Source organism: Salvelinus namaycush, chromosome 1 (assembly GCF_016432855.1).
Source record: "Salvelinus namaycush isolate Seneca chromosome 1, SaNama_1.0, whole genome shotgun sequence".
NCBI classification, from domain to species: Eukaryota; Metazoa; Chordata; class Actinopteri; order Salmoniformes; family Salmonidae; genus Salvelinus; species Salvelinus namaycush.
Genome location: NC_052307.1, coordinates 32,962,221 through 32,978,811, shown reverse-complemented (window position 1 = coordinate 32,978,811; position 16,591 = coordinate 32,962,221). Strand labels below are relative to the sequence as shown.

The 16,591-nt window shown below is 41.7% G+C and overlaps 2 protein-coding genes across 6 annotated transcripts in view; both read left to right on the top strand.

The window, feature by feature from the left end:
- LOC120036456 (transport and Golgi organization 2 homolog) overlaps window positions 1-2,273 on the top strand; it is a 48,780-nt gene extending 46,507 nt beyond the window's left edge. For all 5 annotated transcript variants that reach the window (XM_038983011.1, XM_038983137.1, XM_038983082.1 and 2 more), the window contains exons 8-9: window positions 621-725; window positions 1,323-2,273. In XM_038983011.1, the coding sequence (XP_038838939.1) occupies window positions 621-725; window positions 1,323-1,443 (226 nt within the window). In that variant the 3' untranslated portion in view covers window positions 1,444-2,273. The remainder of the gene's footprint in view (window positions 1-620; window positions 726-1,322) is intronic.
- Window positions 2,274-3,622: 1,349 nt separating this feature from the next.
- On the top strand, window positions 3,623-14,764 carry LOC120036338 (microprocessor complex subunit DGCR8-like). Its single transcript, XM_038982847.1, has 14 exons — window positions 3,623-3,736; window positions 4,175-5,194; window positions 7,458-7,626; window positions 7,864-8,006; window positions 8,239-8,608; window positions 8,822-9,019; window positions 9,171-9,272; window positions 9,441-9,539; window positions 9,665-9,747; window positions 9,908-10,008; window positions 10,102-10,208; window positions 10,495-10,622; window positions 10,829-10,942; window positions 12,420-14,764. Exons 2-14 carry the CDS (start codon window positions 4,490-4,492, stop codon window positions 12,501-12,503), a joined length of 2,403 nt encoding a protein of 800 aa, XP_038838775.1. The 5' UTR covers window positions 3,623-3,736; window positions 4,175-4,489; the 3' UTR covers window positions 12,504-14,764.
- The last annotated feature ends 1,827 nt before the right edge of the window (window positions 14,765-16,591 follow it).

Genomic DNA, 16,591 nt, shown 5'->3' with positions numbered 1-16,591 from the left:
TGGAGTCCACCTGTGGTAAATTCAATTGATTGGACATGATTTGGAAAGGCAAACACATGTCTATATAAGGTCCCACAGTTAACAGTGCATGTCATAGCAAAAACCAAGTCATGTGGTCAAAGGAATTGTCTGTAGAGCTCCGAGACAGGATTGTGTCGAGGCACAGATCTGGGGAGGGGTACCAAAAAATGTCAGCAGCATTACTATTTGAGTGTATGTAAACTTCTGACCCACTGGGAATGTGATGAAAGAAATAAAAGCTGAAATCATTCTATCTACTATTATTTGGACATTTCACGTTCTTAAAATAAAGTGGTGATCCTAACTGACCTAAGACACTGAATTTTTACGAGGATTAAATGTCAGGAATTGTGAAAAACTGAGTTTAAATGTAATTGGCTACGGTGTATGTAAACTTCCGACTTCAACTGTAGATACGTATGTGTGTATGTATATGTAATCCATTTTAGAATAAGGCTGTAACTTAACAAAATGTGGAATAAGTCAAGGGATCTGAATACTTTCCGAATGCACTGTACATCCCTGACTCTTTCTGTTACAAAACTCTTAAAAGTAAAGAGAAGGTTTGAGTGAGAACGGATTCTTTCTCTATTCTTCAGGAACACGCCTGACCCTGCCCAGGAGAGCCAGGGTGAAGGGTACAGCAGCCCCATGCTCCGGGCCCTGTCCTCTGTGTGTGTTCGCTCCCCGCATTACGGCACAAGGTCAGAGTCCTCCCTGTCCCTGACACCAATTAGCTTGGCCAGAGTCAGAGATACAATATAATAGAGTGGCCTATGTGATAAACCTTGCCAATGTCCCACATAGTGTTGTTATTTAATTCTGTGGTCATGGTCTCACCAATTAGCTCTCCCATTTGTCATGCGGGGCCTGTCCTCAGAGGGGAAGGCTGTGCTGGGGAGGTGTGAGAGCAGGGTCATATTCATAGGGTACACGGGAAAACAAAAACTATTGTTTCTTATTTGACAAATCTATTGTCATATTCATTGGTGCACACCGTAGCAAACGGGAAACGTTTTGTGAACGAAAACGAGTTTCTTATTGGACAAATCCAGGTAGTACCTTTTTGTTTCAGTCCATTTTGCTCTGTTTGGTGCATAATGAATACGCCCCATACATCATACAGCCCCTTGTGCATATAATCTCATCTATAACCAGCCTGCCCTCTGGCCTCCAGTCGTGTGATTGGGGAACTCCAGAATCACAATGAATATGACAATAGATTTACCCATATTTGAAATGCACAAGCCACTCTTGTTTCACCCCTCTATTATGTCTGATGTTTTGTCTTCTTGTTTCAGGACCAATACCATTATCCTAATAGACGCATCAGGGAACGTGACCTTCACAGAGCGCACCATGCTCAACTGTGATGTCAGCCAATGGAGCACAAGCGCTTTCCAGTTCAAAATCCAGAACTGAAGACAGCTAAATGGGGCTATATGGGAATCACACTCTGTGCCTTTCTGCATCCAACCTCCTCCCTATCCCTCCTTCTTCCACAGCAAGCTCTGGCTTCACAATAGTGAAATGAAAATGAAGATTGATTTGCCATTTAAAATGGTGGAGGTGGGAGACAGTCAAATTGTGGCACTTTTTTTTAGAGAGATTGTTGCACTTTTCATGTAATTGTCTTTGGGAAATACGTTTTAGCTTGATTTAGACATAGGACAGTGTGAATTATTCAAGTCATACATAATGGGTGCTATTCTTATTTTGTTAATTGGATTAAAATATTATTTTGAGGTGTGTGCTTAAGTGTATTGCCAAAGAACACATGTAATTTAATAAGCAAAGTAAATTATTTACATTTAACATTGCATCTATTTTCTCAACACTGGCTTTGTGGCTCAGTCTGCCTTCTACTAGCCAAGTTTGTTTGTATCTTCAGTTGAAGTGTAAAATGCTAACACTCTTAGAAGCAGCAGCAGCCATCAATATCCTAAAATTCTGTAATAAGAATGACCGGTTTGGTTTCCTAAACTCAAGTCTGGTGTTTAACTTTCCTGTGACAGAATTATGAAGGCATATTGCAACAGCCTGCCTTGTAGAATAATAGTTATCATTTTCACAGATTTTGACTTTGCGACCGAGGTTTGCTTGTTAAATAAAACAGAGGAAAGCACTTCAAATGTTTTTCTAAGTGGTAAACAATGTGTTTTTGTTTATTTTCCTGTCTTGTTCCACATACTGCATAGGAGAGACATTTCACAGCAAGGAAAACAAACTAAAATGATTATTTTTGTCACTCACATCTGCAGTGTTCAGTCTCTGGTTCTTACCCACTTATTCACATTTGTGAGAGTTACGATGGAGAGTGACTGTTACAAATTGTGTTGATGATGTACCACCTTCCAATGAGGATCCTTCAGTGGTTTTCTAGGTTTTATGTTACTGACATCCGGTATCCATAGAAGTACAGAAACCTGTTAACCACATCACTGGTGTCTTGATATAAATTGTGAATATAGTACTTTTTAATCTGTATTTATAGAACCATTTTCTGTGTTTGCAAAACACGGGAGTTGTTATAGAACTCCAGCAAAAAACGACTAGCTGCATGTTGCTTATGAGTGCATTTCACACAACTTTTGGATTATAGTTGGATTTTAAGGCTTTTATGGATGTTCTGCTTGATATAATGTTGGTGTCAGCATCGCAAATCAACTGCATTGTACTTCAACCAGTAAAATGGCTCTTTGGCTAGCTTTTCCCTACAGCCTATGTCAATGAGCGTTAGCATTCTAGCTAACAATTGCTGCATCCAAAATACTTATTTGCAAAGATCACAACCAAATATTATTTTAGCGATTGTTAAAGCAAGAATCAAAGCATCATTGTAAGCGTATGAGAACCCCAAAAGTTATTTTGTTTAGAAGTAATAAAACGATAAATCTAGGCTATGTTGAATTTGCGCAGATGGCCGTCAAGAGTAGCGCGCATCTAATTTATGCGTTACGTCAGTGTCGTATACTGGAAAAGGGTCTATTGCAAATGTCATGTATTCTTTCAAGAATAGATCTCATAAGGCAATTTTATTAGACAATCGTAAGTTTATTAACGCAATGTCGTGTATGGTTTGTCGCTGAATAAACTGTGGCCAGTGCAACGGTTGTCACAGTTCCTATGTTTAAATATTGATTTATATAATTTGCAGAAACTTTTGAATCTTCAGTAAACACGATGGGTATGTCTGAGTGTTGTTCAGAGGCTCTATGCAGATTAGAAACAGCAGGGTTCTAATTTTAGTAGATTATGCAGATAAAATTGCATACAATGTTTCATGTATTATGATTTATCTCGTTTCACTGATCGCTACTTTGCATACAATGTTACTGGTGAAGGCAGTGGGTGAAGATGATTGCCACCCAGCGTCAGTATGTGGCCACTGCAATTCGCAACCCAATTGTGCCTACCGTTCTCATTGGTCAACTGTGATATATTCTAATGTTTGATTGGTCGATTTATTCCCGCAGTGAGGCAAAGGCCTGCCTTTGTCGGTTGTTGATTAGTGTGTCCACGTAGAACTAAATGGTGATTGGACTCTTCATCGCTCAATCTTCAAAATGCCGGTATTGGGGGTGGTGTTTCAGAAGAATTCTGCAGCTGTCTGCAAGATGGCGGAACGGGGAAGGGATCTGTCTGGCCTCGTTAAAAGAATAAAATAATTTATGTTTGCTAGCTAAGGGAAGAACATTTTGTAAATGAAATATAGGTGAGTGATCAAATGTGTTCATTGTTTCTGTGTTTAATATTTAGCCCAGTCATTTTGACACCTAATTGTGTAGCTTAACCGCTTAGCTTCAAGTTTGAGCTAAGCTAGCCAGGTAGCTAAAGTTAGCTAGGCTAGTACGTAGAAGGACAGTACAAATTGCTCGTTTTTTGAAATCGTTCAGTTTCGACGGTGCCCCATATTGCTAACTATTAGCAAAAGTTTTAGCATTAGATGCCTTTGTAGGGTGAATCCAGTTAACGTTAGCATTCTGCAACCAAGTAAGGATTTTTCTTGCACTGCTTGGCCTGTGGTGCTGGCATTAGTAAGCCATCATAAAAATGCTGCATAATGTGCATAGCTACCGTGGCTACATGTTTTTGCACCGCAATGTTGCTCTCTTGGCATCAATTATTGACTGACATGTCTCTGTTTTTCTAGCTCTGACGGAGGATTTGACAGTGGAGGAGTCGCAGTGCCTAGAACCCGAGTAATATAAGCTGAATGCATTGTGATTTCCAATAATTGAGACAGTGATTCTAAAAAGCTGTCTACATTAATGAAAAGAACAATGTAGTCAGCTTAGCATATTCAACACTGGTACATGATCAACACAGGGAAGTTGTTTTGTTCGAAATCTTGTGCAATGTGCTTCTGCATGCATTTGAGCTAAATACATATAAGAACAGGTTGCATAAACAGCCAGGGTGACCCATAGAGAATTTATTGTATTTAGTGATTCATAAGACAGTCAACATGGAGATAGATGACATATTACCCCCCTTGCCGTTGGAGCCACCTGATGATTTAAACTCGGAGGGCCTTAATGGTAAAGCGCAGCCTCCACCACCTCCCCTGCAAACGTCCAGTGACGCAGAGGAAATGGACGTTAGCTCTGGTGGTGATGGACAGACACACACCCCAGCAGGGGACCAGGACCTGGGGCTCCTCGCCAAGGGCTCCATAACCTTCAGTAATAACCTGTCAGATGAGGCCGAACCCAGCGCACTGTGCCCTAGAACAGCCCGCCATGCGCCCCCTGTCACCAAGTTCCTACCAGAGCTTAAGTTACTACAAGACATTAAGATCAGTGTCAGTGTTGTAGATAGCAGCAGGTGCAAAGATAGGAAGGTGCTGTACACAGGGATCGGTCAGGAGGGTGGTGGTGTAGGGGAGACCAGCTCAGAGGGCCTTAATGGTGAGTTGCATGATGCCGATACAGAGCTAGGGGCTGTTGAGGGTAGCTCAGGACTGGGGAACGGGATGGTCTGTGGCAGTGCAGGGAGGAGAGGGGAAGAGGCAGACCTGGAGAACAAAGTGGAATTTGCGGTCTTGGACGAGCTGGAGGACTTCAGTCAGGACTTCCTGGATACGGAGAATGTGGAGCAGGGGGGTTTCAGGTCTGAGGAAATGGTTCAACCAGAGAATGCTGACGAGGAGAACCTGAATTACTCATATGAGGTACGTAACCAAGGGGCCCTGTCTTTGCCTCTGCAGAGCCTTGTCATTGTCCACTCACTGATCTTTTGTGCCTTGTTCACACTGTAGGGCTGACCCGAAACCATAATGGCTTGGATATTCTTTTCACATCATCCTTTCCAGCACAGTTCCAGCAACTATGGAAGATCCGTAACAACGATACAGATAATGATTTTTGTGTGGAGAACTTACCGATACTGAAATATCTGCCGCAATTAAAACATACTTTTTTTACACTGGGGAAATGAAAAATAGTTATTTTCCACACTGCATTTTTATAAATTGCCATCCAAACCAGCAATTGTCCAAGAAATATGCTTCAAATGTTGATTTCTTACTTTGTGAAATGAATGACGCATCATGAGAATGGCTGCCAGTGTTCAGATAATCATAAGTTATAATTTTTGGTATCCTATTTATTGGTGGAATTATTGTCCGATAATAGTGATAAAAAGCCAATATCAACAGATATCGGTGGACCGCAATAATATCATTCAGGCTCTAGTGACGATGTTACCCCAGTATGGTTTGGCTCTGTAATGTGAAAAGGGTAATAGTGTATAGTCATTTTTCTGGTGATATCGGAATAAAATGTCAGCTTGTTCATCGTAGTTTTGATTCTTGATGGAAGCAGCAGAAATTCATTATCTTTTCTACTTGAGATTGAGGTTGACATACACTACCGGTCAAGTTTTAGAACACTTACTCATTCAAGGGTTTTTCTTTATTTTTGCATTTTACTACATTGTAGAATAATAGTAAAGACATCAAAACTATTAAATAACACATATGGAATCATGTAGTAACCAGAAAAGTATATAACAAATCAAAATATTTGAGATTCTTCAAATAGCCACCCATTGCCTTGATGACAGCTTTGCCTACTATTTGCGTTCTCTCAACCAGCTTCATGAGGTCGTCACCTGGAATGCATTTCAATTAACAGGTGTGCCTTGTTAAAAGTTAATTTGTGGAATTTCTTTCCTTAATGTGTTTGAGGCAACCAAGTGTGTTGTGACAAGGTAGGGGTGGTATACAGAAGATAGCCCTATTTGGTAAAATACCAAGTCTAAATTAGGGCAAGAACAGCTCAAAAAAGCAACGAGAAACAACAGTCCAACATTACTTTAAGACACGAAGGTCAGTCAATCGGGAACATTTGCAGCCCAAATAAATGCTTCAGAGTTCAAGTAACAGACATTCAACATCAACTATTCAGAGGAGACTGTGAATCAGGCGCTCATGGTCGAATTGCTGCAAAGAAACCACTACTAAAGCACACCAATAAGAAGTAACTTGCTTGGGCCAAGAAACATGAGCATTAGACCGATGGACATCTGTCCTTTTGGTCTGATGAGTTTAGATTTTTGGCTCCAACTGCCTTTGTGAGACGTGGTGTGGGTAAACGGATGATCTCCGCATGTGTGTTTCCCACCGTAAAGCATGTAGGAGGTGGTGTTACGGTGTGGGGGTGCTTTGCTGATGACACTGATTTATTTAGAATTCAACACTTAACCAGCATCCCATCTGGTTTGCGCTTAGTGGGACTATCATTTGTTTTTCAACAGGGCAATGACCCAACACACCTCCAGGCTGTGTAAGGGCTAGTTTACCAGGAAGTTTACCAGATGACCTGGCCTCCACAATCATCTGACCTCAACCCCAATTGAGATGTTTTGGGATGAGTTGGTCCGCACAGTGAAGGAAAAGCAGCAAACAAGTGCTCAGCATATGCGGGAACACCTTCAAGACTGTTGGATAAGCATTCCTCATGAAGCTCGTTGAGAGAAAGCTTTGCACACTCTTGGCAGTCAAGGCAAAGGGTGGCTACTTTGAGGAATCTAAAATATATTTTGTTTGTTCAACTTTTTTTTTTGGTTACTACATGATTCCATCTGTTATTTAATAGTTTTGATGTCTTTCACTATTCTACAATGTAGAAAATAGTACAAATAAAAACCCTTGAATGAGAATGTGTTCTTAACTTTTGACCGGTAGTGTAGTTGGTATGCTTGGTGTCTTCAAAGGTTCAACCTGATTTGAATCTCCTCTCATCCACTTTGTTTGTTTCCAAAGCTTTTGTTTGTTATGCATGCCAGATATTGGTTGCAAATATGACTTGAAATTCCCTCTTGTGAAAGTGCTGACAAGATGGCGTAGCCCTAACTGAATGGAGAACATGGCAGGTTCGGGCTGCCGCCACCCCTCGATTCTCCCCCACTCGCTCAACCACAGTCTTTTCCAGGAGGACTTCGACAATGATGTAGATGCTCTGCTGGAGGAGGGCATGCCCGTGCCCAAAAAGATGCGCCTGGCAGAGGGGGCTGCTGAGTATGCAGGGGACAGTGACCACGCGTCGGACGGGGAGGGAGGCGTTCAGCCCATGATGACCAAAATTAAAACAGTTCTGAAGAGTGAGTGGTGGATGCCTGGCGCTGATCTGCCTTTGGTAACGGTGTATCTGAGCCTGACACATATTGATGTTATGCGTTCATATCATATCTTATGAATGCATAACATCACGTTTGTGAGAGGACACTGATTGTGTGCGATGTGTAGTCGTGTCTGTCTGCAGACGTTGTCGTATTGTGTGTGGTGTGTGTGTGTGTGTGTTTGACGCTGATGTGTAGTGATGAGTGTGTGTTTCCCAGGTCGTGGGCGTCCACCCACTGAGCCACTACCTGACGGATGGATCATGACATTCCATAACTCTGGCATTCCAGTCTACCTGCACAGAGAGACCAGAGTAGTGACCTGGTCCAGACCTTACTTCCTGGGGACCGGGAGCATCAGGGTAAGACGTGGAAGTGATAAGACCGATGGAAACTGCTGTACATTTGAGTCTTTTAGAGGGTTAGTAACATGTCAGGAACCCCATTGTTATACACTGAATACTGGTGTAATATTTACATTTTTGGTAGGAATGATCAAACTAAAGGAATAAGGATGAATGTCCATTATTTCTCTATTCTCAAACAACGGTAACAACCTACTTCTAACCAAACCCCTTGTGCCACTGCGTACAGAAACACGACCCTCCCACCAGTAGCATCCCCTGCTTGCACTATAGGAAGATGAAGGATCACGAGGAAAGGCAACAGAACGGAGAGGTGACGCCCAACGCTGTGGTGTCTCCTGTGAAGCCTGGGGAAGAGGCAGACTCCCTGGAGAGACCAGACGAGCCTGACTCCACAGCCCAGGAGGACCCTACCACTGTGGCCCTTGGTCTGAGCCTGGGGGATGGAGAGGTGGAGTTGGAGACAGGCCTGGTCACAGAAGGAACCATAGAAAGGTGTCCTGTCCCACACGGCAAGATGCCCCACTCTTATGAGATGGCCCATGGGGCTCTGGGACAGGTCAGGGCCACGGTGGAGGTGTGTAAAGATGAATCCATAGGTAAGGGTCAACACACTCCATGACGAGCAATTGTCTTGCCAGCAGGTAGTAGTTTTGAATGCCATGGCTGATGGATAGTATGTTTAATATCTTGTGAACGTAGGGGATAATAGTGTGTTGGTTGGTATTTCTAAAGAACAGCTATACACGTCAAGTTTGGTTTCTAAAGCAACAATATAACTGATACCTCTCCCTTATTGAAACCCCGACCAGAAATTGAGGAGTTCCGCAGCTACCTGGAGAAGTGCTTTGACTTTGAACAAGTGACCGTGAAGAAGTTCCGTACCTGGGCAGAGCGCAGGCAGTTCAACAGGGACATGAAGAGGAAGCAGGCTGAGTCTGAGAGACCCATTCTGCCTGCCAACCAGAAGCTCATCACTCTGTCTGTATCAGATACCCCCACCAAGAAAGGTACTGGATGCAGAAGAAGAACCATAGGCTACATCTGAATTGGCACCCTATTCCCAAAAGTAGGACACTATTTCGGGAATAGGGTGTCAACTATTTCAGTGTGGAGTATTGAGCTAATCGCATCAACTCTTTCCCTCTTTATTTTTCTCAGAGTTTGTCATTAATCCAAATGGGAAGTCTGAAGTTTGCATCCTACATGAATATATGCAACGTGTCCTAAAGGTCCGACCTGTTTACAACTTTTTTGAATGTGGTAAGTCCCTATTTTTGTCTCTTCTCCCCGTCCATGATGTTGATTTTCAACTAGCTTGTCCAAGTGACCGTTTTTTCTTAGAACAAAACACATCACCAAAGCACTAACCTGAGAAAGGGCCTTTATGCCGTTTGCACCAAATTAATCCTCTTTTTCCATCTCCCCCAGAGAACCCAAGTGAACCCTTTGGCGCCTCCGTCATTATAGACGGAGTGACATATGGCACGGGAACTGCAAGCAGTAAAAAACTTGCCAAGAATAAAGCTGGTACAGTACTTTCGTCTCATATCACTCTTTGAATTTCTATCCTCTTAAGCAGCTGCAAAGGCTGTCTGTGAACTATAAATAAAAAATAATCAGAAACAGGTTATTTACTGATGTCTCCCCTGTAGCTCGAGCCACACTGGAGATCCTCATCCCTGACTTTGTAAAGCAGACATCTGAGGAGAAGCTTGTAGAAGGGGATGAACTGGAGGTATCCGCCTGCCAATCATTGGAAAGGCCCTTAATTAAATCAATATCTTCTTTTTGTGTTTGGTCTGATAACATGTCTCTTTTATAACATTGTACTTTACTAGCTAGTTGATCATTTGGCTGAATACTAATGTCCATTCATGTGTTCTTGTTTCCTGCAGTATTTTAATCATATCAGTATTGAAGATTCTAGGGTGTACGAACTGACCAATAAAGCAGGCTTACTCTCGCCATATCAGATTCTACACGAGTGCCTTAAGAGGTAAGACTCAAGACATGAGGTGTAAGCATAATCAAAATTCCTAGTTCTGATTAATCTGTTAACCTTTAAATTCAACTCTCTTGTGCCCTGTAGAAACCATGGAATGGGTGACACCAGCATCAAGTTTGAGGTGATCCCAGGGAAGAACCAGAAGAGTGAATATGTGATGACGTGTGGCAAGCACACTGTGCGTGGATGGTGTAAGTTACCCCCACACTGACCCTCCAGTCACCACAGCAAGTCCCAGACCTAACATGCTCCATGCCGCTCTGTGTTAATGTAGTGTAAAAGCTTTGTTTTTTGTCAGAGCCATATATAGAGAATTCAGAATACTTTTACTCTGAACACCATGTTTGCGCCTTTGGGTATCTACACTATATATGGGTAAGAATTTCCCTGCTCAAAGCCGAGCTGTGTTAATGCAGTGTAAATCTAGTTAGCATTACTAATGGCTGCTGCTCTGTATGTATATGTCCTGTTTTCCAGGCAAGAATAAGCGTGTGGGGAAGCAGCTGGCGTCGCAGAAGATCCTACAGATGCTGCACCCCCACGTAAAGAACTGGGGGTCACTGCTCCGCATGTACGGCAGAGAGAGCAGTAAGATGGTGAAGAAGGTAGGTACTACCTGTACACCTCATATACTGTACCTCAGCACAGATGCTCCTCTGCTGTTGGAGGCCCATAGGTCAGTTGGGGTCATATAGACTTTAGCTCATCTGAAGAAAAACTTATTTGATGGCATATGCTGCTTCGCTTTCAACCAGATGTGTGTCTCTCATTTCCATAAACTGATGGCTTTTTTTATTTATTTTTTTCGCAGGAAAATTCAGACAAGAGTGTGATTGAACTTCAACAGTATGCCAAAAAGAACAGGCCAAATCTTCACATCCTGAACAAACTGCAAGAGGAGATGAAGAAACTGGCTAAGGAGAGGGTAAGTGTTACCTGTAGAGTGTAGGATTATTTAGATTCTGGGTCTCTGGTGTAACCTCTGCATTTGGCGTCATCAGGGAGTTTTCTTACTGGAGTGTTCTACGTCTGTCTGATAACCCTGTCAGGTTCCAAAGCTGCACTGACTCCGGTGTTGGACATTGAAGTACCTAGACAGGGAGATCTCTCCCGCTTTCTGACACTCCTGCAATTCTTCTGGTCTTTGCTCCATTTGCGTTACCTCTGCACTGTCGTGTTACTCATATTTCGTATGGTTGCTCCAATTGTACCTTATTTCAGGCGCTGTCATAAATCATGTTTGTATGCAAGTGTGGCCTGGATTATGATCTTGAATTATGTTTTATCGAGGTAAATTCCTCAGTTCGGTGCAGCAGTTCAAACTGTTAGGACAATTTCTGCGGTGTATTCATTAGGCACCAAGTGGTAGAGAATTGACAAAAAAGACTACCTGAATTTGTCCAATTCGAAATACACTGAACCAAAATATATAAACGCAACATGTAAAGTGTTGGTTTGATGAGCTGAAATAAGATCCCTGAAATGTTCCATACGCACAAAAAGCTTTTCTCTCATTTTGTGCACAAATTTGTTTACATCCCTTTTAGTGAGCATTTCCACTTTGCCGAGATTATCCATCCACCTGGCAGGTTTAGCATATCAAGAAGCTTATTAAACTGCATGATCATTACACAGTGGCACCTTGTGCTGGGGACAATAAAAGGCCACTCTTAAAGTTGGTTTGCCTATGTCAATGTTGTGAACAGTGTCCCTTGGTGGCGTTGGGGTTATTGTATGTGCAGGCATAAGCTACGGACAACGAATACAATTGCATTTTATCAATGGTAATTTGAATGCACCGAGATACTGTGAAGAGATCGAGGCCCATTGTCGTGCCATTCTTCCTTCACCTCGTGTTTCAGCATGATAATGCACGGCCCCATGTCGCAAGGGTCTGTACACAATTCCTGGAAGCTGAAAATGTCCCAGTTCTTCCATGGACTGCATACTCACCAGACATGTCACCCATTTAACATGTTTGGGATGCTCTGGATTGACGTGTACGACAGCGTGTTCCAGTTCCCGCCAACATCCAGCAACTTCGCACAGCCATTGAAGAGGAGTGGGACAACATTCCACAGGCCACAATCAACAGCCTGATCAACTCTATGCGAAGGAGATGTCACGCTGCATGAGGCAAATGGTGGTCACACCAGATACTGATTGGCTTTCTGATCCACGGCCATATCTGTATTCCCAGTCATGTGAAATCCATAGATTAGGGCCTAATGAATTTATTTCAATTGACTGATTTTCTTACAGTATATAAACTGTAATTCAGTTAACCTTTGAAGTTGTTGCATATATATTTGTTCAGTGTAAATGTATTTTTTTCTGGTGCAAAACATTTTGCTACGGTGTGCCCTAATAAATACAACCCTGCTGTCTTTGTTGTGCTTCAGGCGGAAACCAGGAAGAAGCCCAAGATGACCATAATGGAGTCAGCCCAGCCTGGCAGTCAGCCGCTCTGTACTGTTGACGTCTAGGAACTATCACTGCAACCAACCTAACATGGCACTGACCAATGGTAGCCATAGTCACTGTCAGATAAAAAGTCGCGCCACCAATCTATCATCCAATTATGCATCATTGTGAAAGGGCAATACAACACATTTATATTATAAAGGTGGTCATCTTAGCACTGTTTCTCCAGGCTGTTTGTTATTTGACCCCCCCCCCCAGGTGTTTATGGTTCATTGTTAGTGGCTCGGGTAAGAATAGGACAAATGCACTAACAGACAGACTGACAGTAGAGTGAGCACCATCTACCTCTTGATGCAATCTCTACGCAGCAGCGCTTCTATAAATTGAACCACAGGGGTTGCAGACAGACCGGTTGAGATGACTTGACATGTATCTATGAACCACAGCAATTTCTGTCAGCTTGTTTACTGTGTAGTAATGACTGCTGAAAATCACTAGCCCCCGCCCTGTTTTATAGTTGCGATTTAATTTCTAATACACTCCATACTTTTCGGACACACTGAACATTTCAGCAGGTTTCCTTGTATGCTTAAAGCATAGCCTATTCAAAGGGATTCGTTTGCAGTCTCTGCTTTTACTATTCTGGTACGTTGTGGAAAACCAATTTATATGCTGTTGTAATTTGGATATTGTTGATGTGTATGATTTGGATGGTGATTAGGGTTTTTGAGTATGCTTCGTCTGAAGAATGGCAAGCTTACGTTTTCATTTGCACGTGAAACATTTACCTGTTAAGAGAAGGAAAAAATGCAGTTTTCTGCACAACTCCAGTGAGTTCAGTCATACTTCTTGTTACATGCTCATGTTCTTAGTATGAGAAATGTATTTTGAATTTATTATGGAATAGACATTAAGAGGGACTAATAATTTGAATTGCCTTTGTGTTCTGGATATACAGGATGAAACATATCAATGGACAGCTAAGGCTGGTCTGTCTAGCTAAGATCTTGTTTCCACGTTAGCACTGCAGACAACAAGCACAAGGACTTGAAGTACTGTAGTCATTGATGAGATATACAAGATAAAGTTGTTACATATAAGGCGGCCTATACTTTTGGACTTTTCTTTCTGTAATTAGGTGTTAGCCGCTTCATACTTTTTTTTAGACTAATTAAAGCAAAACAATACAACATGCAGACTCTTACTATTTAGCCATTCATTTAAGGACCCATATACAGATGGGAGAACAATTGGCTACATGTTGCCTTAGTTGACCCATTCCATGAAGGGTTCCCATCCCAGAGAACTCACAGGGCCAAAGTCCCCCTTCAAGGGAAATGGATTGACCAAGCCCCTCCTGATACAGCATTTGTTTAGCCAGTTAAGATGTGTCATAACGCGACAAGACATTAATATTGATGTTCTGGAAGAATTGCCTTTAGCATGTACAGATTAATTAAGAATTGTTTTAATGGGTTGGTCGTCTCTAACAAGGTTTGTTTGCCATCATTGTGTGTGTTCTGATCAATCACGTTTTCAAGCATTGTGTAGGATAACTGCGATCCTCTGCATAAGGCAATCTACGGAAATTAAGTCGGCACACTTTACCTCGAACAAAATACGATCATGTCATTATAATTACATCCGATAGCTAAAGAAGCAGTGTGAACCAAAGCTTAAATACAGTCTTATGCATTTTTATAGAATACTGTAGGTTGCTGCATACAATACGTAAATATATATATATTACACACACATGAAAGGTTAAAGATGCAATACCTGCTGGAACAAAATATAAACTGATGTGCATTCTTTGTGTGAACTATTCGGTTTGTGTGCTTTTCCTGAATGTTTAATGCATCTGATCAGAATTCACCATTGTACATGGGCACAATGCTGTTGTATTGAATGACCCCCCCCCACCTCATATGTGCGTATTCTGTCTTGCCAAGTGTTAGTGTGTAAAGAAAATATGCCTTTTACACTTTTTAGAGTTGTAACAAGTTGTTTGCTAGAGATATTGCTGCCTAGAAAATGAAGTATGTAACAGCGACTTGGGATCGCTGACTTTCAGTGAAATTGGTTTATGCAAATAAAATTGTCATGACTTAGGCTGGCTCCTGCTTGAAAAGACCCCTGCCTGTATTAGTGTTCCCAAATTAACCAGAGCTTGTTTGTGGGGGGTCTTTTTATTTTGTAATTCATACATGCATCAAGACGTCAACCAAGGAGCTATTAAACTGAAATTCACTTTTATCATGTCCCAAATTGGACTATAAGATATCTACAGAGAACCCACATTAAATAAAAAGCCTTGAGTCAAGTATTCACTCTTATGGCAAGCATAACAACTCACATAGTAAGTTGCATGGACTCACTGTGTGCAATAAGTGTTTCGTGTGATTTTGAATGACTACCTTCTCTACCCCACACAATTATCTGTAAGGTTTCAGTGGAGCAGTGAATTTCAAAAAGATTCAACCGCAAAGGGGACCTATTGGTAGATGTGTACGTTTTTAAAAAGCATACATTAAATATCCCTTTGGATGGTGTATTGATACAGGCATTCTTCGTAACTCAGTTGCTGGAGAGGAAGGAAACCGTTCAGGGATTTCACCATGGGAGACAAATTCACCTTTCAGCGGGACAATTACCTAAAACAAAACAAGAGCTAATCTACATTGGAGTTTCTTACCAAGATGACATTGAATGTTCCTGGGTGGTCTAGTTAGTTTTCACTTAAATCTGCGGAAAGACTTAAATAGCTGTCAAGCAATGATCAACAACCAACTTGACAGAGCTTGAAGAATTTTCTAAAGAATGTTGTAAGACAAAGCTCGTAAGACTTACCCAGAAAGACCCACAGCTGTAATCGTTGGCAAAGGTGATTCTAACATGTATTGACTCGGGGTTGAATACTTATCTAATCAAAAGTTATCCCCCCCCCCCAGAGTATTTTGTGTAGATTGTTGACAGAAAATGACAAATCCATTTTAATCCCACTTGTTAACGAAATGTGGGGAAATGCATTGGTGCCTGGCGACTGGTGCAGCTTGACCAATCTGATTATGCCTCTTACCATTGATCTTCGCATTGACTTTGGCGTCCTTCACTGTTTCCTGAAACATCTATCCCAATCACTTTCCTCACCCTCTGCAGGAAACAGAAAGACAGTGTCAACAGAGTAAATTACTTTTCCTTTGTCACACATTACCAGACAGATTAATCCATACAGTTGCTGTAATCAGGGTTGTGGTCGATACCATTTAAATTTCAGCTTACTTCCTGAATTGAAATGTAATTCAACACCAACCCTGCTTGATATGTACAGTTAAGTCGGAAGTTTACATACACTTAGGTTGGAGTCATTAAAACTTGTTTTTCAACCACTCCACAAATGTCTTGTTAACAAACTATAGTTTTGGCAAATCGGTTAGGACAGCTACTTTGTGCATGACAAGTAATTTTTTCAACAATTGTTTATAGACAAATTATTTCACTTATAATTCACTGTATCACAATTCCAGTGGGTCAGAAGTTTACACACACTAAGTTGACTGTGCCTTTAAACAGCTCGGAAAATTCCAGAAAATGATGTCATGGCTTTAGAAGCTTCTGATATTCTAATTGACATAATTTGAGTCAATTGGAGGTGTACCTGTGGATGTATTTCAAGGCCTACCTTCAAACTCAATGCCTCTTTGCTTGACTTAATGGGAAAATCAAAAGAAATCAGCCAAGACCTCAGAAAAAAATAAATGTTGACCTCCAGAAGTCTGGTTCATCCTTGGGAGCAATTTCCAAACGCCTGAAGGTACCACGTTCATCTGTACAAACAATAGTATGCAAGTATAAACACTATAGGACCACGTAGCCGTCATAACTCTTAGGAAGGACACGCGTTCTGTCTCCTAGAGATGAACGTACTTTGGTTTCGAAAAGTGCAAATCAATCCCAGAACGACAGCAAAGGTCCTTGTGAAGATGCTGGAGAAAACAGGTACAAAAGCATCTATATCCACAGTAAAACGAGTCCTACATCGACATACCCTGAAAGGCCGCTCAGCAAGGAAGAAGCTACTGCTCCTAAACAGCCATAAAAAAGCCAGACTACGGTTTGCATATGAGGACAAAGATTGTACTTTTTGGAG